The following is a 24,846-nucleotide window of genomic DNA, read 5'->3' on the forward strand; positions in this document are numbered from 1 at the left end:
TATCTATACAAAACTACTCTATAGTTTAAAATTTGAAAAACACGGCCAACACGCTGACCAGTCTTAGTAAGGGAAAACTATCAGTAAGTTAAAGCTGACTTACAGGAATAATTTTACATACATATATTTGCAATCAAATCATATTGAGTATTTTTCGTTACTCATTGCTTGTGGCTAAAGAACAAATTTCACAAAACACAGATAATTTCACATTATCCTCTCAAATTTTATTTGTATTCTGCTCTAACAAATATAGTATGAAGGCAACAGTTGTTTTTTAGTGTATGGCACAGATGAAAAGAAACAAACAGATTTAGAAGCAGTCCAGCATTTAAATGCTGGTTTAACAAAAGAGGCACGTATTATCCTATTTAGCAGTTTATACCAGATATCAGAAGCCATTTTTTTTTCCTTGCAAGCAACAGACTACATTTATTTGCATTAAGTAAAAACATACCTTGATCAAGAAAATTACTTTTTTTCTGATTTTCCTTTATATCACAAATGTCAGGGTAAGGCAAATCCTTAATGAATCATGTAATAAAAACCCTATTCCCCAAGAAAATATATTGAACATATTCTGCTAACTTTGTTATTTTTCAAAGCAAAGCCGACATGCACCACATACAGAGAAATGTCTTTTCAAATCAAGTGCATCAAGCAGAACTGTATTAATTCACAAAGAGGCTTTTCAGTGTTTCATAGAAAGATTTACAATTAGCTGCGGTGATTAATATGTGACCCAGTATCACAGACAGTGATTCGGATGCCTTCTTTGTAATCTTTTATGAAAGAAGACTTGTCCATCATCTGAATAGTTACCAGCTAGAGGAAAAGCCCCTTTGTCTCTCCTACAGCGAGGACCATTTTAATTAGAACTATTATGTTGAAGGCCTACTTTGGTCCTCTGTATGCAAACATGACTAACATAGGGCTATTTTCCTCCCTCCCTCCTGTAACCCTTCATGCCACATAGCTGGATTGGAGTTTGGTTGGAAATTGACATCCACAATTTATGTGCAGGAAAATCAATCAGCTTTTCAAATCTATTCCATTGTACAGCCAGCCAATGGCAGCACCAGCAAATGAAGGTTTTCTGTGTTCAGGTGTCTTTGATCTGGCTATAGTTAGATTGTTAATATTTCACTATTGAATTAGAAATTAACTTTATCATTTGTTTTAAAGCATAAAACTGTATAGCCAAATAGCAATCAACAAGCATGACGAAGCAAAAATGAAAACACAATCTAATTACAGATTGAAGATAAATCAAATTCAGGAGTGGGGCTGAAGATATTTATTCCTCATTCTCTTAGCTTCCTGGATACAAAGATTACTTTCATTCTTCTAGAATTTTTAGGCAGAGAATTCCCTCCTTCCACTTCTACCCCACCCAATTTAAAATAAATGAATTAAATGACTGTCATTGATGATAAGGAGAATGCCAGGGCTGGATAATTCCCATCCTGGCTGTTTCTAGTGAGGACATTAGGTCTCTTCCATCATTGTTCATTAGAAAATCTCTGTCCCTCTGTTTCCCTCATGTTTTTTTCAACTGTAACTCATTACTGAGGCTGAGTAGCACTAACATTTGGGAGGCACAAGAAAAACGAGCTTCTAGCAGATTGTACTTGTCAAACACTTCACAAGAATGATGGCAACTTTCAACTGAGTTATAAAGATGGCATGAAATATAGAAACTGTCAATATTTGGATGACATCATTTCTTAGATTCCTTAAAGTGAGCCTTTGCTTTGCTTTTCCAAAAAGCAACATCTAATGGCAATAGAGGTTATAGATGTTTCCATATCAAACTGGAATAGCAACAGAAGGCCATAATCCCACATTATGAGGTCACGTAAATGTCATTCTTGCTGATGTCTTGATTTTGTTTAAAAAATTTTTGTTAGAATATATTGCGTATGCTGAAGTATAGCTTGTTAACTATTCCAGTATATCAAATAAGCCATCCAGAAGGGGTAACAAATTCAGAAAGGCTAAAATCAAAGTCATAGGAAGATAAGAAGAGGAATTTTCCATCGAAAAAGTACAAAACTGAAGAATTTGATGGAATATTTAGAAAACAGAACATCCTTTTATTTTAGAAATAATACTCAATCCACTATTTTTCTCCCTCTGTTAGGAAAAACAGTATGAATAAGTTTTAACTCTAAAGCCCTTATAAGGAAGACAGATTTAAGAAGATATGAAACAAATGACATGTTTCCACTGAAAACAATGACATGACTTTGGAACCCGGGGAGGCTGTGGGAAGTAGGCATCTGGCCTTATACTGGCTCTAGGATAGATACCGGTGACGACGCCTGGCCTCCTCAAGATTGCCATCCCTTGTGCCCACTGGCATCTTGGGTTTTTAGTACTGCTGTTCCCCTTCAGGGCTGTATCCTCCCCTTCAGGGTTTTCTGGGTGAGGGGAAACAACCATCAAATCAGCCTTGAACTTGGCATAAACAAGTGACACCATTTAAACACAGACCAGAAAGACAGAACTGCAAGCAAAAGCTCTAATTTCCTGTAATTTCAAATGAGACTACTCTGTGGGCTGTCAAGCCTTGGGTGAAGACAGGATGTTCTTTTATGGAAAACATACAGAGATTTCAGGAGGAGCTTTTGATATTCATAGGCATATGTTTGGGTCCTAAATGCAGTACTCCTTGTCTTAGCTTTTAACTGCAACACCTAGCAAAGGGCCATCCTTTACAGTTATCCAGCAAAGAGTCACCTCTCACTGGTGGTCTCCATGTGAAGACCTCGTGAACCAAGTAAGCTCTGCTGAAAGTCAATGCGAAAGGAGGATGCACCTGCCACCCTGGTTAGGAAGGAAGAGACCCAGATGGCTGCCAGGGCCCACCCTTCTGTTATGCCTCTGCACTCTGCTCTGGAAAAAATTCAGCTTCCATATTTCTCATTAGCCACTTGGAACAAACTGTGCCTTGGGAATCCCTGAAGAAAATATTTTCATCTCACTGTCCAGTCCTTTTCCAAGTGGTTTCCAAGGTTTTTGCCCATGTTCTATCCTGCCTCCTCTGTCTGGGGATTATACTGCTGCTGGGCTCATTGATTCCTAAAATGTAGCCTGCAGCTCATTAAACAACTGTCTTCCTCCCCTTCCTTTGAATACACCACTGTGTGACCAGCTTTGTGAAATAACCAAGAAAGCAGACGGGCCAGGATACACATGTGATTGTTCAACCAAGCCACTGTGACCCTGGGGCCAAGTTGTAAGAGAAAAGACAGAGATTACAAGGATAATGCCTGAAAGATGCGTTAACGTGGGTCCCTCCACCAAATTAAAGGAATTTTTTTTTCTTTTTTTCTTTCTTTTTCTGCAGATAAACGGAACAAAATGCAGCTGGAGAAATTAGAGTAAAGGATTCCCCGTCCTTCTGTGGGACTTGCCTTCCCCCCACCCCCACCCTCCTCCACAGCGTGTGCTACTATCTTCCCGAACTCCCCCAGAGCCAGAAGAGGCCTTGCAATGCCGTGGATTGTCATTTAGTTCCAGTTCTTTGTTCCTTCACTTCATCTTGTGCCCCTGCTGAAGACAAAGAGAAGCCATTTGTTAGATTAAAGATAAGACACCTTCACAGGCTTAGCAAGGAATACCTTTTTAATACAGCCATTTAAATGTCTCTCACCCCTCACATAGGCCAGGAATATCTTATTTGACTATCAAAGAGCTTTGGATAGCTGAGCTGTAATTGCTGGCACATGGTATCTTTAAAGAGCATATAAATCACTGCTAATAAATGTATGCCACATTGACAACGAGCTTCGGCTGATGGGGACAATTCACTCAATTCTTCAAAGTATTCTTTGAAAACTGTAACCCTGAGTTGATGTGGCTTCCCTTTTCAGGCCCATGCACACACTCTAGTTTCCAGGGATCGGCATATAAAAATAACAATTTTCATAATGCTGCTTTGCAAAAGTCATTGATGGTTATGCCACCACTTCAGACTGTATTTATTAAATTATCTGCCTTTTTCACTACCCATGAGAAAATGCTAAGACACTGCCCTAGAAGAGCCTATACGTTTTATTTTTTTTTAGATTTTTAAAATTGAGGTGTAATCTGCCTACAGGAAAACACACAGATCTTAAGCATACATTTCAATCTGTTTTGAAAAATGCATACATTAAACCCACACCACCAAGATATACATTATATCATCACCCCAGAAAGTTCCCTTCCCTATTACCCCATTCCTGCTGGAAAGAACAAATGATCTGATTTCTATCTCCATAAATTAGTTTTTTTCTGCCCTAGAACTCCCTGCAAATGGAATCATACAAGTATCTCATTGTGTCTATCTCCTTTCACTCAGCGTAATGCTTCTGAGATTCATTCATGTTGCTGCTTTGTTAATCTGTTCCTCTTCGTTGCTAACTAGAATTCCCATGTATGTCTATGTCACTTTTTAAAGTTCATTTTCCTGCTGCTAGACATTTGTGTTGTGTCAAGTTTGGGGCTTTTGTGAGCACATCTGCTATGCATATTCTTGTGCAAGGCTTTTATGAATATAGGTTTTCATTTCTCTCAAATAGGAATAGAATTGTTGGGTCATAGGATGGATATATACTTAATTTTGCCAGAAACTAACAATTTTTAAAAATGTGGTTGAACCATTTTATATGTTCCACAGCCACGTATAAGAGTTCTAGCTGCTCCACATCCTCTGTAACATTTGGTGGTGTTAACTTTATAATTCAATACTAGTGGGAGCGTGGCGGGATTTCATTGTGGTTCTGTATTTTATATCTGGGGTCCCTGGTTTTCAGTAATCTCAGTCCAAATTAAATTAAGCCTGGAGAGGCTTGGTGGGTATCAATCAAATACATAGCCCTACACTGCCTTATCTCCTTGTAGAACTCTTATTGAACTTAACATGTCTTGGTTATTCTCTTGCTCTCCTTCCTGTCTCTTCATGTGTCTTTTATATTACTACATTTTAATTTGTTTTTTCTATTGCTGTTAATTATTTAGTGTTGCTCTGTTCTGATTGTTTTATGTCTGCTTTTATCTGTTTTGTCATTCAAATGTAGCTATTTTATAAAATCTTCAAAATTCCCTCCTCTCTAATGTTCTCATAGTGCTAATTGTCCTGTAATTTTACCTACTGACTCTCACTCAAAATGGATCATTTCCTAGTGTGTTCTGTAAGTCTTAAAACTGTAAATTCAGCTTCAGAATTTGTTTTTCTTTTGCAGAAATTCCATGGGATAGTTTCATATTTCCATTTGCCACATACACCAGGGATCACACTGGTCTATAATTGATTATTAAGTTCATTTTTCAATTTGTTTATTACTGCATGACTTTGGATCACATAAAATTGTGTTTCCAACTCACAGTGTATTTGTGGTTTCTATCTCGGGAGCCTTTTTCTTTCCCCATGCAGTACCTGGTGCAGATCCAAGTCTTTCTGTGAATTTCTTGAGCTGGAAGTCCCAGATTTATTTATGCAGAGCTATCAGTTCCAACTCCTTACCTTGAGTGGTTCAAGGTCCAAGGTGGGCATTAAAATGCAAGACTGTGGCCATAAGGCCTGTCTCTGTATCAACAATCTGAAGCCCAAAATTTAATGGCTTATAATATGAGTGATTCATTATTTCTCATGATTTTACCATCTGGCCTTGACTCAGCTGGGCAGTTCATCTGCTTGAGGTGGTACCTGTTGGGGCCAGAACATCTGAAAGGGACTCTCATTTCCTAGGACTTTTCTCCATGTGACCTCCTTCATTCTATAGGATAACCTGGGCTTCTTTCAAGGTGTCTGGATTCCAGGCAGCGAGCATTATGAGAGTGCAAAAATGGAAGTTACAAGCCTCTTAAAGCTCAACCTAGAAGCCACATTCAGTCTTCCATGTTTCTCCAGAACCAAAGGTTCAGATTTCATAACCATCTTTACTGCCCTTAAATACTTGTTGGAAAACATTTACATTTGGAAAGTGTTCCATTGATTCATTTAACACTCCCCCTGTTGTATCCTTATGCTACCCCTGATTTTTTACAATTACAAATTATACAACACCAAACATTCTTGTATTATGTCTTTGAACTCTCTATTTCACTGTATTTCTTTAATTTCCTTGAAGGTATGATTCATGGAGCAAAGGTTCCTTCTTCCTGTCAAATGACCGGATCACCTTAACAAACCCTTCTGTGTAAATATTGCTGTGGGAGTCAGTGACGTTGCACAAGTCATTCATTCTGCCTCTGTGACAACTGTGTCCAGAAACTTGCTATTGCTTAGGGAGCAGAATTTTGAATTGGAGTATTTAAATTTCCATTTATGAGCCAGGTGACCCTGTGCATGTCACTTCTCCTTCCTGGAATTTAGTTTCCTTAAACTAATTTTGGACTTTAAGTTTTGATACCTGGACTGTAATCCCAGCACTTTGGGAGGCTGAGGCAGGTAGATCACTTCAAGGTCAGGAATTCAAGACCAGCCTGGCCAACATGGCGAAATCCTATCTCTACTAAAAATACAAAAAATTAGCCAGTCATGGTGGTATGCAACTGTAATCCCAGCTATTCAGGAGGCTGAGGCATGAGAATCACTTGAACCAGGGAGCGGAGGTTGCACGGCGAGCCAAGGAAAAAATCGTGCCCTACTACACTGCTATCCCCGGGGTGACAGGAGTGGGAGACTGTGCTCAAAAAAAAAAAAAAAAAAAAAAAAAAAGTTTTGACACTGATTCATATTGGGTGAACATACAATTTCATTTTATTTTCAAGAAAAAGTCATTTTGGTATTAACCAAGAAGAACAGAGTAATCTGGGCAGTTTATCTGGATCACTGGTCACACAAGGAAATAATAATGTCTGTAACGAAAAAAATCTAGACAAGAAGTCTATAGTTTTTATTGGAGCCAAAAGGGTAAAAGGAAAGGAAAACACCGGAGGTGCTTGCATTTAATTGTTCATGGATTAGTCCTCACTTCATACTTTTAATGGAAACTCCCTCAACCATATCATTTCTGCAGCTTAGCAGGATATTTTAAATATATAAAGAAAGGCAAAAAAAAAAAAAAAAGAGAAATGTTTATAAGAACATGTTTGTATGAGCTTATACTTTTTAGCAGTCTTATGCTGTACATGCATTACACAGATACCATTACATTTAGTTTTAAAGGATGTTCAAGACCATACAGGAAGAAGACATGTATTCTTTCACATATTCCCAAACTTTATTCTTCCATGATGCTCGAACACAAAAATGGTACAGCCAAACCTCTTAGGAAAGTGTAGAGAACCATCAAGAACATGCAGGGAGTGCAAGGAGGTATAGGGGGCAAGGGTGTCAACGTATCATTTGTGCCTTACACTCGATGATCCATGATTCATTTATTCTATAGGTTTTTTTTTTTTTCAACTAAATATTTTAAACCAGGAGTTGGAACAGTTATAAAAGCAAGCACGATTTCCTTCTTCTAATTCTTCTCATCAGCCCTCAGGGTATGGAAGAGGATTATAGACCATTCATGTAGCAGTGTAAAGGAGGCTTAGCATGACTAGCTCCATTTTGCTCCCCGCTGCCCCCGTCCAGTGATATCTTTTAGGTCAATTGCTTTTGCTCATCTCTTCATGTAGGATGAGCTAACAATGGCAGGGATTTCGTTTATAGTTTAACTTTAAAGCAAAGATGACAATAGTTCCTTCCCAAAACTAACCACCCAAGAGATAAAGACAGTAAGCACACAAGTAACAACATTATGTTAAAGATTTATAGGCGCAATGTGACCTGACCAAGGAAGGGCAAAGAAGTTTCACAACTCCCCCTTGGACCCTTGCTGTAGCCCAGATGTCTGTCACCTCTTGATCTCAACCACCTCCCTCTTCCCTTTCCTCGAAGATAAAAGGAGCCTAAAATTCTATAAATTTAAGGTGAATCCTTAGGACATTAGTTTGCCATCTTCTTGGTTTGCTGGCTCTTGGAATAAAGTCATTTCCTTGCCTCAACACCCTGTCTCTTGATGTAATTGGCTGCCATGAAGCAAGCAGTACTGGCTTTGGACTCAGTTACCCTCATCATTCTAAATATACTTTAGTCTCTACTGAGAGATTTAGAATGTTGGTCTGGAAAAACTCCTAAACATGGTCTGGACCAGGCTTTTTATCTTCCTGGGAGTTCCCTGAAGCTCATTCAATATAACAAACCTTCCTGCAGATGCATGAGTCCACAGGTAGTGGTGTGAAAAAACAGGACGTAAGGCAGGCTTGTTTCTGTCCAAACACACTCATATTCCTTTATACAAACTCCAGGGCAAAGATTGAGTGTTATGCTTAAAGACAGATATACCAAGCAACTCAGCAGGTAGCTTCGAGAAAAGCAATGCTTCAGAATCACCTTGGAGTTTCTGAAATAATTTGACCACTCCAGGAGGCCAGGGGTGAGATGGATGGAGACATCTTTTACTTGTCAAAGCACAGAAAACCAGGGTATACATGATTTGAATGTGCTGTAGCTCATCTTTTCCCCTTCAAGATGGCAAGCTTCTAGGGGTGATCCTTTCTCCTTATGCTGTGTTATTTGGTTTAAAGATTTTCAAAGTTTATCCCAAGCCATGCTGTGGGAACTTGGCAAAAACCAAGGGAAATCCAACATGTTATTTGCAAATAGTTCTTATGGCTGGTCGATCAATTGAAAATCTCACCACAAGGGGCATCTTACCTATTAGTTGATCTTCTTGTTGACTCTCTGTTGGGTCATTTACCTTGTCAACCTGACTATTCATTTCCACTGTCACCAGAGGAAAAAAAAAAAAAAGTTAAATATTCATTAAACCTAAATTCTGAGACACATCAAAATGGCCCATGACTTGATACTTTCCTGATTTCCTATTTGTTGCCTCTTTTCCATTTGTTTCATTCATTCAAGATTTGGGGACTACTCTTGTAGATTTTACTGGTGGGGTAGAGGATATACCTCAGACACCCCCTTCAAATCTCATGTTGAAATGTAATCCCCAATGTTGGAGGTGGGGCCTGGTGAGAGGCGATTGAATTGCAGGGATGTGTCCTTCATGAATGGTGTAGTGTCATCTTCTTGTGATGAATGAGCTAATTTGTGAGATCTGGTTGTTTAAAAGTGTGTGACATGTTGCCTCTCTCTCTTGCTTATTCTCTGGCCATGTGAGATGCATGCTCCCCCTTCTCCTCCCGCGATGACTGTAAGCTTCCTGAGGTCCTCATCAGAAGCAGATGCTGGCATCCTGCTTCCTGTAAAGACTGCAGAACCATGAGACAATTAAACCTCTTTTCTTTTTAAATTATCCAGTCTTAGGTATTCCTTTATAGCAACACAAAAACGGCCTAACCCAGTGGAGGAGGGCAGGATTGCCTTCTTCCCTCAACTGTAGAAACTGAGTTATCACTTCAGACCAGATTTTGGGGTTGACAGTTTGGATGTACATATTATGATTCTTGGATAAATTCAAAGGCTTTAATAGATATCTAAGAAAATAAAGAGAGAAGGCAAAGCAAGGCACATCACTGACATGCAGAGGTAAGCAGCTCGCTCCAAAATGTCAGTATCAGGCCTGTTTGGTTTGCTGTACTCTCAATTTCAGAATTCAAAACAGACCTTGTAGACTTGCCGATAGCTGCTGCAGTGGCAGTGAGCAGCCATGAAATGAAAAAGCCGACCATCTAACCAGATCCCATAGTCATGATAAAACATGTGCTTTTACCTGACCGAATGTATTCTATGTGAGCATTTGCATCAAAACAGAATGCATGATTACTACCATTCTCCAGAAGTAGCCCACAGCAGGCAGAGCGTTCACTCTAAAAATTTCCAAGGGTCAGTAGGTTTAATTAGATTGGTATTTTTTCAAGCATCAGAGTCCACATTATAAGCTGAGAGACTGAATATACAAATAGACACTGGCCAGATCATATATAATGATAGAATTCTTATGTAAAACCTCTGCGGAAGCTAGCCTAGGCAACCAAAACAGTCTCTGCAGCAATTGACTCAGAACGGTCAGGACTTGGTCAGGGACTGTCAGCATTCCTACTTTTTGCCCCTGCTTCCAACTTGGGACCAACCAGGGAAAGCCACATGTATTCCCTAAGACAATCACTTAAGGTGCCCCACTTCTAGTTGGCCACGTCCAGCTTCTCTATGCCAACAACCTCCAATCAGAGGATGCTTGAAGTATTCCCTTTTTTTAACCTATAAAGGGGGGTTTCCCATCCCCTGCCCGCCTTTGAGTCTGCCAAACACAAGTGATAATGGCCACCTTTGTTATAGTTACCTTTGAATAAGTAACCACTGTTTGTTCTCATTTGGGCAGTTTTCATGTATTTGCACAAAACCAACAGCCTATATCTGCTTTTTCACAAACATGAAATTAGTGTAAAGTTGTGGCAGATGCTGATTTTCACACTTCGAAGAGGCTTGAGAGAATGATGTTATACAGCATCCACCGAACTCTCTCCCAATAAGGAAGGTTTTAAAAGCAGGTCTCCTTGTTCTGACCTGCAAACTGCCCTGAGTTTCTAATGATGTGTGAACTCATTTTAAACCCCATAAATAAACTGGCCAGATGCAGCAACCCTATGTAAGTATAAGCATTCATCCACCGTCCATCCTGCTCTGCAAAGTTATTGTAAGTTTACCCTTCTCGGTGTGGGAGCGTGCAGGATAAAATACAGTGTTTCTTCTTCCAACCAAGGGATACTAGTTCTAAAACCTACTAATAAATGGTACTATAAAAAGCATCCCATCATCAAATAAGTTTGGGAAAAGCAACTATAAATCATGTTAAACAAGTCTCTTTACCTCTGAGATTTCTGAGAGCCTGCAATCCCCTACTGTGTATGGAGAATCTCCAAGCGAGGACTAAAACTTAGTATTTCACATTTACTTCTCTTTTATTCATGGGCCTGATATTCCTCAAAACATGATTTGTAAAGAACTAGCTAAGAACCACGCCTATAGCATCACAACCAAGCTGAAGCAGGTTTAGTTCAACTGCTCATAACTAACATGCAGTGGCTCTTAATGGACGCGTCTGGGGCTTAGAAACGTTGTTCTCATGGGCAATGCATGCCCATGAGTAAAAGGTCAATTTGGGCTATATAAGCCAACGGGCTTATAATTAAGGGAGGCAATTCGGTGATGATAAGCCGGTGGGAGCAGGGAATACCTGGTATAGGAAATTCTATTTAAGACTACAAATAACATCCACCATTGGCTAAATGTTTTCCAAGGTCATTATCAACTCAAAGTAATTTGTTTTTTTCCTTTGGCTAAAATAACCCAAATGGCAAGATACTTAAATGACTGATCACCTAACCAATTCTGGTTCTCCTAAACTCTATGGGCCAGTGGAATCAAATACATATTACATCAGACCGGCTCAAATAGTTGTTTCTCTAGTGTAAGTAGTGGTATTTCAAAGGGCCCTTAGCATCATTGTGCAGGGGAAAAGGGATATTAATATTCCTGAGGCTCAGACTCTTTAGATGCCTACAAAATTAGATGTACGTTTTAAAGGTTTTTTGAAAATTTATTTTAAGGTGGTTTTAAAGACTCACTATGTTTTTAACCAAGGCATCGGATGTGATAGAGTGGAGTGAAGTGATGAAGGTACAGGAACAATCTTAGCCCACACCCAAGGTAAGGCTCTCCCTAATGCTGAGTGGAGCAGGGTAACAGGAGGCTAAGTACCTTTTGCAGAAGTCAGTAATGCTTCCATAAAGTTCACTAGGTAGACTTCAGTTCACTTTAGTCTTGAAAGTATCTCTTGAGTCCTCAGTATTATAAGATATGATTAAACCAAGACATACGCTGTTTTAAAACAGCAACAGGTTTTGTTTTGTTTTTTTTATAAGAGGCTACCATTTTATTGGTTTGTAATACAAAATGGTTTTTGAAATTTACCCTGTTCTAACCAAATATGTTGCTTTATAGAACAGATAAGCTCCCTTATTCCTAGATTACACATAGAAAATATGCCAGATTTGTAGTTTGCATGGGCTCCAATAGCTCAGAACCTTACCATCAGGACCTGGAGTATTTTCTAGGTCATGGGAGCCTTCACTTTTCCCAGGCACTCTAGGTGTGTCCTCGCCTGGAGCTGAAAGAGAAAAAGACCACAGTCCCTGATTAATAGAGAATTATAACAGCCTGAGGGCCAATCATTTCTGTCACCCTCCATCGCCCTTTGAAATTCAAAAATACTCCTGGGATTCAACTTCTTCTGCAGAAATGTTAAAAGAGGAAACAGAGGCTTGAATTGCTTGAATACTTTAGTGCGGCCTTGTAAGTTCTCTTCAATTTGTGAGATGATCACATATATACATATATAGTTTCTCAAATTAGAAATCTTGTAGCATGACAGCAGGAAAAGTTGATTTCCTCAGAACAACCTACAGTTTAAATTTAGGGAAGTGTGTCTTATGCATGGGTGGGTGTGACAGAGTTTAAGTCGTTTAACCTTAGAAGAGGAAAAGGAGAAAATGAATTTTGCCTTAGGAATGCCTGAAAGCTGAAAGATTCATTTGCCTGGTAGTGAGAGTTTTTGTTGCTGTTGTTGTTTGTATTTTAAACAGAAATGAATGGTTTAGTTGTTTCCTTAGGAGACCTCTGATGCTCCCATTTTGGATTGCTGAGAATTTAGTCATCAGTAGATTTCCTTTGTGACTGGCCTCTATTTGCACAGCTTCACAAGGTGCTTCAATGAGACGCTTCAGTGTAGTAAAGGAAATGTGTTTCATATTGCAAAAACATTTCCAGGTATTCAAAAGGACAATCATTTCTTGCTTCTTAGTTAAATCTCTCTTAAGTTTTTATAACTTGAAGAGCAAGGACATTTGTAAATACAAATACATATATAAAGTGCGAGAAAACCCATAATTTTAAAGGTTTTATGATTTCTGTACATTTTTAAAGAGAGGATTACATTTATTTTCATTACCTGATTACTTACTGTGCCCAGAGTATGTTAAACTTCATGTGCCTACTGATGAGAAAAAAGCAAGGACAGGAAAGATCCAGTTTACAATGTCTACAAAGGAAGAGATCTTCAGAGGCAGAATTTGTACTCTTGGTAATGATGTATTGAGGTTGACAATTAAGAAACATGATTCAAAGGTGACTGGGCTCTGAGCTTAGGTAGACGAATGGCAGAGAGGTCATTAATTGATGACATATAAAACAAGCAGAGTGGTAAAAGAAGAAGAAAGTCTTTTAGATTTAAAGCCTGAAGTGCAGGGGCATTGATGTGAGATATCAAACAAGTTTTGCATCTAGCATTGAGGAAAGAATTATGAGGAAAGAATTATGAATGGAACATGTGGGTATTTGGGGACACAAAATAGGGTAACATTCGTAGTATGGGAGTAGATGAAAGAACTCGGGAAAAGGATAACACAAGGGAAAAAAAGGACTCATGGTCTCCTCAACTCTTCAAGGACAAGATGAAAGTCATTGTGTCCACAGTGCTTTTCACGCTGAGAATGAGGTGGAAAAGGAAAAACAAAACTTGGAGCTTCCAGCTGGACTTGTTAACACTATATAATACCTTTCTCACACTGCCTATTCTAGAAATGTACCCTTTTTCAATTGTTCATCAACATACTCCTTGAACACACAATGAGAGAAGAAACCATTGGTGAACTCCCCTAAGCCTGGGAGCAGGAAAACTTTGCTAATTATGCCTTAGAACACAGAAGTCATAGAGAGCAAGAACAAAATAATTGACTTTATAAACATAATAAACTTTTTAATGGAAAAAATAGCAAAAGAAATGTTTAAAAAGCTACAAATTGAGGGAAAATATTTGCAACTTTTATCATAGACAAAGTGTTACTAAAATCTTTAATATATAAGGCCTTCTAAAAACGGAGATGAAGAAGACCACCAACTTAATAGGAAAATGGGCAAGAGATTTAACAGTTAATAAAGAAGATATAAAAATGGCCTGCAAAACACATGAAAAGGTAATTTACTTTGCTAACAACAAGAGGAATGCAAATTAAAATTATAATGAGAAAGGGATTCTGCCTAAGGTGGACTGTCATGATGCCGACTAACCCTCTACCAAGAACAGCTAGAAACACCAAATAAATTATTTAAAAATAGCATTGTAAGGCCCCAGAGTGCCATGAATGCAGGACAAACCCGAGGAAATGCAAAATGATAAAGGTGACATTGCACATGTGTCAAGAAGTTGAAGAGAGCCTGAAGGTGTTTTGTGAGGCTGGGGCAGGGAGCAAAACTTGAAGGTTGGGTTCTACCAAGGAGAGGTACCCTGCTAACCACCTCAGGTTTTCGGTGGGGTCCCCTGAAGGGTTACATCCTGGGGGCAAGGATGAACTTGAAATAGACCAGCTCTTTAAAAAAGCCTGAAGTCTAACTTTTAATTAATAAAATTCCTGATTGAATTATAGCGCTCTGCTGACCGTCAGACTCAAAAGCGAATCTTCTCTGGAGGAAGATTAAAAGCCTCAAGTTATCTCTACAGTTTTTCAAACACAGTGTCCAGAATTCAATACGAAAATTACCTGGCATTTCAGAGGAACAAGAACAAGTCACTGAAAACCAAGAGAATAAAAGAGATGACATATGAGTATACATCAGAGATCCAGGTATTGCGGATGCAGCTTAAATAACGATTAATGTATTTTGGAAATTGGATGCCAAGTTGAATAATTTTTATGGTATAGTAGTTTATCAGAGAGTTGGATACTTTTTCAAAAGTCAGATGAAAACTCTAGAACTGAAAAAAAAAAAAAAAAACCCACAAAAACAAGTTAAGAATTCAATAGGCGATTTTGACACCAGGTAGACATGGTCAAAGAGGAGGTTAGTAAGCCAAAAGCTAGGTTGGAAAAAGACATAAAGCCTAAACTGCAGATGAAAACTGCAGATAAGAGTGAAGAAACCATATGAGATAGGATTTATCTTATGTAAAATGGAGCAAAAGGAATATTTTAAGAGATAATGTCTGATAATTTGCCAAAATTAATGAAAGATATAATCTCAAACCACTGTTTCAAGACCGTTACGATTCCCAAGCAAAATTAATGAAAAAAAAACCTGTCACTCAGTCTAATCATTGTGAAACTGCTGAAAACAAACATTAAAGAAAAAAATAAAGTTATCTAGTGAATAAAGATCCATTAACTTCAAAATAACAACAATAAGGCTTATACATAAATTCATAACGAAAATAATGGAAACCAGAGATAATGCAATGACATCTTTGAAGTGTTAAAAAAAAATTCCAAATTTGAATTTGAAATAAAATATTTTTTGGAGACTACGACTGAGAGAATTTGATGTCCACAGACCTATACTGAAGAAATAGTTTCCACTACCCTCAAAAAGAAATAAATGTGAAAGGTAATGTGGACAAAGACCTTCACATCATTATGCAAAACTTTCTTACACAGGACAAAGCACCAACCATTAAAATAAGTTTATCAAAACATGCTAAGGGAGAGGAAAATAAGCCAAAGGACTCCTATACAGAATATATAAGAAATAAACATACAAAATGACCTTGAAAAGACAGGGAACCCAACAGAAAGTGGGCAAGACACAAACAGACATGTCACAAAAGAGTATATTGTGGCTGGTCACTTAATTTTTTCAATAACTTTGACCAAATCTCATGGCATTTAAAACCCTTGGCTTTTTCACTAGTAAAATGATTATAAAATATTCTGACTCATCTTAACTCTCTGGGACATCATCAGAGCTATTTAAAATATAATATTATTATTGTTATTTATAAGAAAGGATTACTATGGAAAAAATTAATTGATAAGCTCTATCTAAGGATTACTTTCTTGACTATTTTCGTAGGGTCCTTGTTTGTGATGGGATCTAGAGGTACCTGTAGCTGATTCTTTCAGGAAGTATCTTTCTAAGTTGTTACTCTCAGTGGTAATAACCCTGCTTACATTACTATGGAGAAACCCCTCTGGTATCACAGAGAACCTTCTATCTAATAGGCATAATTCTAGTCTATTAAACAATGCTTAGTGAAATAAGGGAGGGTACAAAACACTTTCAAAAGTTAGATAAGAGAGAGGAAAAAGTTGAAGAAAGCAAAATGCAAATAGTAAATCAGAAAACAGTAAACATTGAAATTTCTTGCCCTATGCTTGTCCTTCTAACCTCATTTCACAATGGAATGTGTGAGAAATCTCAGGCTGTGCCACTGTATTGGCATAGATTAGTATGAGATTCAATGGCAGGTTTGAAATCCATGAAACAGAGAGGGAAAAACCAGAAATCAAAGTTGTAGCTCTGTATACCGCTATATTCCTGGAGCACAGGGAAGTATAGTCTGTTAGATTGGCATAGACTCCAATACTATGTTTGGTAGAGATTGTTCATTAATTTAATATCATGAGTGCACATGAGGTTTTTGTGTATGTATGTGCATGTACTGTGAATATGATGCATATGTGTGCAATGGTATGTTCATGTGAATTTGCATGTGCATGCTGCGTGTGTGTGTTGTTTGGAAAGTGGGAGAGGAATGACAGATATTTCTTACTCTGTCACGCATGTGGAACTGGTACTATCCTAATAGCTTCTACCCTGCTGGGAAGTGCAACTGAATGCCCTACAGAAATGAATCTATTTCACATAGACAACATAATCTGATAAAAGCAAAAATGGCCTCTGTGGCCTATTTATTCCAGTTTGCCTGTCCCTCCCTCCATTTTGATTGCTGCTTGTTGAAACACAAACAAGAGGTACATTCCAGAGCTCCTAGCAGGGGATAAAAGATGCAGAAATAGAAAGAGTCTGGGACATTCAGTACTATTTTCATTTTCTATCAACAACTGCAACTGTACTCCTCAAACCCTTGATTATAGCAACTTTTTCTAGGTTAGTGGAGTTACATAAAAAGTAATAAATGAGGCAGATGTCATCATAGAAGAAAAGATACTGAGATGCACACAGAATGTAGTTAATTAGACTTTTAAATATATAAATTTGAGATATGTTGGGGGGGTTCTCCAAGCTTTTCTTTTGAGATGTGTATTGACAGTAAACTTCACACAACAAATAGAATTACAAGTAATTATTTGGCAGAATCTGTAGTTGCATAGGTGACATAATAGGTACAGAGAGCAGGGCCTGTCTGGACTCACTTGTACTGAATTAAAGTGGTATCAACCCAAAGCAAACCTTCTTGAACCACCTTGACAACTTTTTCCATACCTATGTTCCAACTTCACTATTAATGTAATTGGATTAGATAATTCGTTCAGAAATGTTTCCTTCCTACCTGCCACCTTCATGGGAATCTACTTCCCTCTCTCGACGCTGGGCTTAATTATGAAATTTCCTTTGGCCAATGGGATGTTAGCAGAAGTGTGTCAAGGAGAGACTTGAAATGCATTTGACAGTTGGGGCTTTCCTTCTCCTACATTTTACCCCAAGAACAACATGCTTTAGGGGAAGCTCATCCGAGGAGGATGGGACTAGGACTCAGCTCATAGTTGGACATACTTTCTGGCCCAGACTAGTTGCAGTTGATCCTAATATCCATGAGCAAAAGAACAGACAACTGTTCCAAATCCCCTGAGGCTGAAGATGGTGTGATGTGAAGCATTGTTGTAGTGATAACTAACTAACACACCTAATAATATACTTCTAATAGATTCAGTCCTAAATTTATCTTAATTTTGTCCCATAGAAATTATAGCTATGAAATCATGAGCTTCATTTGTGGCTAATTTTTTAACATCTTATAATGTGTTCATCTCTACATAACCTAAAATCATCTACGAAACTACAAATGGTGCATGTACAAAACTTTGAGAAACACTGAATTAATGTATACAAAGGAGAAGTCCCTTAACAGGCTAAACTCTGCTCACTTCTTTTCCTCTGAGTAGATACCCAGTAGTGGGGTTGCTGGATCAACTGGGAATTCTACATTTGAAAAAGATACTTGCACATGCATATTTATAGCAGCACAATTCACAACTGTAAAATTGTGGAACCAACCCAAAGGCTCATCGGTATATGAAACTCTGGTATATAATGGAATACTATTCAGCCATTAAAAGGAATAAATTAACAGCATTTACAATGACCTGGATGACACTGGAGACTATGATTGTAAGTGAAGTAACTCTGGAATGGAAAACCAAACATTGTATGTTCTCACTGATATGTGGGAGCTAAGCTATGAGGACACAAAGGCATAAGAATGATACAATGAACTTTGCGGACTTAGGGGGAAGAGTGGGAGGGGGCGAGGGAAAAAAGACAACATATATGGTGCAGTATATACTGCTCAGGTGATGGGTGCACCAGAATCTCACAAATCACCACTAAAGAACTTACTCCTGTAACTAAATATCACCTGTACCCAAATAACTTATGGAAAAATAAAATAATAATAATAGTAAAGTGTTAAAACTGAATATAATTCCAAAAACAAACAAACAAAAAATAAAACAAACTCTGCTTACTGCGGTATGGTTCTAAAATGGGAGAAAACTCATCTTAGAGTCTGGGGCATCTGCACATATATTTAACTCCCAAGCTCAAATGGAAGAAGGCTATTATTCCACATGTATAGACACGAATTTATGTTCTTTTTAAGCTAATGATCGTTGGAAAACATGAGCTCAATTAGATTTCATTTTCCCCCAGACTTCCAAGTTCACTATCTAAGTCTAGAATGCATGTGCAACTAAGTGAAAGGAGATCAAAGACCAACGTAAATAGGAATAACACAGTGTCAATATCAATACCCGCTTGAAGAGAAGCTGAGTCCATGGTACACTATGCCGTAATGATACTTTCCCACAAACTGCTCCTTATGATGAAGTCACTAGCACTATCTAAAATAATCATCATGTGGTTCTAACAGCCATAAACTAAACAAATTTAACCTCTTAAAGAGCATTCCAGTCCTTGATAATGGCATGGGTTTATTCATTCACATAGCTGTGGTCATGTCCAGGTTTCATATCCAGATATTCTGTGAAAATCCATACAGGTGCAAGAGGTAAACACTTGCTCTTAAAATTCATCCAGTGTGAAAGGAGGCAAAATAAAACAGGTAGCAATTTACCCCACTTTCCCTACAACAAATGCCATTCGACAACCCACAACTCCAGCCTCTATAAATCCCTTCTCTCATGAGTATGCTTTTTTTTTTTCTCTCTATCTCTCTTTCTCTTTTTCCCTCCCCACCCCCTACTGTGATAGGTTCTGAACCTCGAGTCTGCTTATTTCTGGCTATCTTTCTCAGAGGTGTCACTATTAGTGAAAGGGGATGGAGTTTAACTCACTAGACTTAGGCAGAGCTGATTTCAAATCCAAGTCCTGGCATTTCTATTTATGTGATTTGGGGGCAAGTTCTGTTCACTTCCAGAGTCTCGGTTTTGTCACTTATAGAGGGAGTTGATGATATCTCTCTCACACAACTGGAGGATCAAAAGACATAATTACTGACTACCATAAATGCCTGATTAATATTTATTGGCTACTTCTGGATATCTCTTCATCACTGATCCTTAAGAACACAAACTTAGCTGAATCACCTCTTCGTATCATTCAATGATTTACCACATATCCCTCCTCTGGGATATCATTCATTCATTATTCTCTTGTACAGCCAGCATGTTGTGCTGCATACCTACTATATATGAAGCTTAATTAAAAGAGTTAAATGGATTAGAGCTCTGATGTAGCTAGATTACATCTCAGAGGAGAAAGCACTGTTGCTTTTTGGCATTGCATTTTTTCTTCCATTCCTTCTCCTTGTCTATAATTAGCTTTCTTACATTCTACATCTACATGAAGAACAAATAAGTATCAAAAATAAAATGTCACACATTGTCTTTCTGACTTTGGAACAAGATGCATTCTTTTCAATTTACTATAGGTAAATTGGTCCAATCTTTACTTAAAAATCAGATTCCATATAAAAACTTTATTAACATGTATCTATTTTACTCTCACTCTTTAAGTTTTTAGTTGGAAATGGGCTGTTTTAATTAATAAGTTCCAGGAATGATTTTTTTAGTCAAAAGTAATGTTTAAATTCTTCAGCCACAGTCACGCAAAGTAAGTCAAAGGCTTTTAGCCCATTGTGCTGCATTTCAGAGGCATTTTCAGTTTTTACCTTAGTACATAGGGTGCCCACAGTCTTCCCTCCTCTCCTTTCCTTCCTCTTACCTATTGTTCATTTTCCTTTTGTTTCTTCCTTCCTTCTCTCTTCTTTCCTCCCCTTCCCTCCCTCTCTCCCTTCCTGTCCTTCCTTCCTCCCTCTCTCCCTTCTTTCCTTCTTTCCTTCCTTCCTCCCTCCCTCCCTTCCCTCCTTCCATCCCCTTTTCTTTCCTTTCTTTCTTTCCTCTGTCCTTTTTTCCTCCACCTTTCTTCCTGCATCCTAATTTTTTCTCTCCTTCCCTCTTTTCATCCATACCTCTTTCCTTTTTTTTCTTCCCTCCCTCTTTTCTTCCTTCCTTTTGTCCCTCCTTCCTCTACCTTCCTTCCTGCATCCTCATTCTTTCCTTCCCTCTCTCCTTCCCTGCCTCCCTTCTTTCTCCTTCCCTCCCCTATTTCTTCCTTGAATTTAAGATTTATTTTTTATGGACACCTTCATGTTTTATGAAGATTTAATTAACCAAAACAAACTACAATTTAACGAGCTATTAATGTATAATTTTTTATTGCCAAGTTTCATTTTAGATACAGGGGTACATGTGCAGATTTGTTACTTGGGAATACTGCATGACGCTGAGGTTTGGAGTACAGATCCTGCCACCCTGGTGGTAAGCATAGCACCTGATTGGTAGTTTCTTCACCCACCCCACTCCCTCCACCCTCTAGAAGTCCACATTGTATATTGTTCCCATATTTATTCCATGTGTGCTCAATGCTTAGCTCCCACTTACATGTGAAAACATACTACATGCTAACTTTTTAAAATAGCATGTATTTATTTCTAAATAGAAATAAAGGTAAAGTTCAATAAACCTAACCCTTAAATAACTGTAGTGACATTAAAAAATAAGAACAGAAAGGGCACTGACACATAACTAACTGCTCAGAAAATGCTAATGAAAAATGACCCTGAACAGCTCTTTCCATGTGAAAATGTTCCTATTATCTTCCCAGAAAAAAATAATGCACACAATTCCCATCTCTTTCATTCTCTCTTTGCTCTTCTCCCACTGTTGCCCTACTTCATACCCTCTCTCATCTCTGTTTTCATTTACATAAAATATAGATGATACTTTCTATTCTCTGCAGTCTGGCCTTTTTATGTTCTACATAAATATATGTATTTATAATATGTACATACTTTATTAATAAGTATTAGCATATGTGCATTGATTAGTATTGCATTTTAATATGTGCATTGATTTTAGTGCCTACTTAATATATACATTTACTATATATCAATGAGCATGCCATTGTAATCTGTGTGTTAATATCTCATTGCATAAATATGGATATATCTTAATTTCCTTATCCAGGCCCACATTGGTGGACTGATGATGTGTTTCTACACTGTTGCTTTTAGAAACAGCTTCACTTGGACTTATATTCTTGCACTTATATTTTGGAAAGATTTTGTAAATATTTCCCGAGGAAAAATTCCGAGTGAATTTCTAGATCCAGTGTATATGCACTGTTAATCTTCATAGATGTTACAAAATTTCCTTCCAAAAAGGTCAGATCGATCTGTGCTCCAATTAGGGCATGATAATGATAATGATTTCTCGGAAATCTCCCAGCTGTGAGTATCCTCAAACTTTTCAGGGGAGAAAATAGTATGTCCTCATTGTTCTGATTTATATTACGAGTGAGGTTACCCTTTCTTCCTCCCTTCTTTTCTTCCTCCTCCCTATGTTTTGTCATCTGTTTTTATATTTTTACCAATTTCCTATTTGGTTTTTTCCATGATTTTTATATATTCTAAACTGAGAAAATTAACCCTTTTCTGTCTAATATGTTGCGAACATTTTCTTCTGAATTGTCATCTTTTTATTTTCCTTAAGATACATTAAATAAATCTAACTATGCATTCTTCTAAAAGTTTTAGGTATTTTTAAGTGACATGTCATGTGCCGATACAACCATCAAATTCTTTATTAAAAATCATTAAACTTATCAAAGATGTGTTTCAGGACGAGATTTCTGTATTGATTTTTTGAAACATAGTTTGCCCATTAGATCATCAATTCAGCTTCCCTTTGTTTTAAGACATTTTCTGTTCTATACATTGACTTCTAAATTTCAGGGACACCAATCATTCTCACATAGAGCAATTTATTTCTCTTCCATATGTATTATTTTTTCTAATTGTTTTAGAGTCGTTGTGCTCTTTTTCACTGTGAAAATCTCAACCTTTTTGCTTTGTCAGTAATTTGGTCTTTGCTGTTCTTAACTGATTTATTTCTCTAAGAGTGGAAAATTTATCTCCTTAGTTCTTACATTTCAGATCAGTTATGTTCTTTTTATCACTGCATCTTCAAGTTCGTTAACATTTTTTCAAAGTTCATCTGCGGTCATTGCAGGGAATTTGGATCTTTCTCTTGGGTTATGTTTTCTTCCATAGTAGATTCTTCATCTGCCCTTTAATGGGTTGCATGCTCACTTGCTGTCTTCCTTCCTTCCCTCTATTTCTCAGTCAAGGTTTCAGTGTGTTTGCAGGGTGATGTGTATGGCACATGCATGTTAGCAAGCTGCTTCTTTCTAACTTGCTCTGGGGCTTCTTGGTCCTCCAGCAGCTGCCTAGAAGCCTTTCATTTGGAGGTTTTCCTTGGGAGGGGTAGAGCAGCCACATTCGTTGTGTTGGATTTCTCAGCAAGCGTATAGCATATCCCATGCGCAGCTCAGGTTCCCTCCAAAATTGTCTGAACAGTTGCCATCTTGGACTTCCATAGTGGGGGCTATCTTTGGGGCTTGGACTTCCCATAGTGGGAACTATCTTTAGGTCTTGGATAATTCCTTCAATTCAACATGAGACTCAGAACTTTCTAGGAGAAAGAGTCAGTCTGGAAGTTCCTCTATTCTCTTTTGCTGTTTTCTTTCTTAGCCTTCCACACTAGCAGGTGATAAACCGTCTGCAGCCTTGTCAGGGAGCAACAGTGGCTCCTTCTTCAAGGAAGCATCACCTGGGGCCTGCTAGCACCTCCTTCCCTGCTTCTTGCTCACCCCAGAGACCTTGCCTTATGTATGTCCTCTTAAATTTTCTATTTTGTGAAATTCCTGTGATTTTGCTAGAGATAATTAGTTCTAGTCATTTGCTATTGGTCTGCCTTTTCTTTCCCATTTTCCTTGGAGGTATTGACACGGAGGATTACAGTGGGTTATTCTTGTTTCTCTGGGGAAAGACTGAGTAAAAGGTGTTCATGGCTGACTTCATGCTCTTGTGGAAATTTCCTTGGCCTTTTCTTTGCTAGTTATGGAGGTAAATGGTAGTTGGTGTGATCTTATTCAGGATGATTTCTGAGCCTATATAGTTAGGGATGGGGTAGGGCAACACCAGGCTCATTCCTTCTGCACATTTCTGGAAAGGTGCCTTCCTTTTGCTGGCTACCCACCCTTTCTTTTGTTTAATTACTGTTTTTGTTGATGATACTTGCTCGCTTGTTTTACTTCTCTTCCTTCATATTGTTATATTTCGCGGAGAGTGAGGTTTTAAAATGTGACTTCACACCACCTTCTTTCACCCAAGATCAGGTCTTCAGAGTCTCTTGATACTTCTGGGTATTCGTTGTGGGAGTCACATGCACCTGGCCTTTGCCAGCAGCTGGTTTCAAGAATATTTTTCAAATGATAGTTCTGATCAGACTTGAAATGATGGATTAATATTTTGTGTCCTCCCAGAATTCAAAGGTTGAACCTCCAACCCACAGTTACTATATTTATAAACAGGTTGTTAAGGTTAAATGAGGTCATGAGGGTGGGACCTTAATCTGATAGGCCTGTGGCCTTATATGAAGAAGAAGAGAGAAATCTTTCTCTGCTCTGCCATGCGAGGACACAGTGAGAAGACGGCTCTCTGTGAAACAGGAAGCACATTTTCACCAGAAACCAAATTAGCAGCACCTTGATCTTGGACTTCCAGCCTCCAGAACTGTGAGAAATACATTTCTGTTGTTTAAGCCCCCCAGCCTATGGTATTTTGTTATGGCAGCTGAGCAGATGGATACGCTCGATTTACACTTAGCCCGTGCTTCTTTAGGACAAAGATACAATTGATTGTATGCCATCTGTTACTCACCTAGTCTATTTTCTCCAAATAGCCTCCATCCTAAAGCTGCTACTGGACCCACCGAACCTCTTTCATCACTTAGACAAACATTGTAGACACACACATGTGGCCCCCTCTCCAAAGTCAAACAGTGAATGATAACCCTGACAGGAACATACTTGTGGAAAATGTGCCTGTTTTTACAAAAATCCCTTTCCATGGCATCAGAAATTTTCATATATTAATTGGGAATACTCTACCCTAATCAAAATCAGAACCTGTCTTTACTAAGTGATGAAAGGCAGTGATGATAGCTGAAGGTGAGCACAAGATCCTGATATATGTTTTATGTTTGGCCAGATAATATGCCTCCATATGCCACTTTGAGAATGGTTTGGAAATGTATCATCAGTCATTGTCAGAATACCTGCTCTACAGAGAACTCAGTATTTAGGAAGAAGAGCAAAAAAAAGAATGTCCACCAGATACTTCAGTGCCTATTATGTGCTGGATACAAAATGAATGAGGCACACCTCTGCCCTCATGGAGTTCACAAGCCAGTCAATGCAGAAAGTCATCCCCTACCCACGAGGCCAAATAGCAAGCATTGTCATAT

The 24,846-nt window shown here is 38.2% G+C and overlaps 1 protein-coding gene across 2 annotated transcripts in view; it reads right to left on the minus strand.

Moving 5' to 3' along the window:
* Window positions 1-205: 205 nt before the first annotated feature.
* The window catches only part of MACROD2 (mono-ADP ribosylhydrolase 2), a 161,957-nt gene continuing 137,316 nt past the window's right edge, over window positions 206-24,846 (minus strand). Inside the window, exons 7-9 of one of the 2 annotated variants that reach the window (XM_017895522.1) lie at window positions 12,036-12,113; window positions 8,699-8,767; window positions 206-3,555 (exon numbers count right to left, since the gene is read on the minus strand). In XM_017895522.1, the coding sequence (XP_017751011.1) occupies window positions 3,512-3,555; window positions 8,699-8,767; window positions 12,036-12,113 (191 nt within the window). In that variant the 3' untranslated portion in view covers window positions 206-3,511. Of the gene's footprint in view, window positions 3,559-8,698; window positions 8,768-12,035; window positions 12,114-24,846 lie in introns of both variants that reach the window. The other variant, XM_017895521.1, reaches the window with a different exon arrangement.

This window comes from Rhinopithecus bieti, unplaced genomic scaffold (assembly GCF_001698545.2).
Source record: "Rhinopithecus bieti isolate Rb0 unplaced genomic scaffold, ASM169854v2 scaffold_25396, whole genome shotgun sequence".
In the NCBI taxonomy this organism is placed as follows: domain Eukaryota; kingdom Metazoa; phylum Chordata; class Mammalia; order Primates; family Cercopithecidae; genus Rhinopithecus; species Rhinopithecus bieti.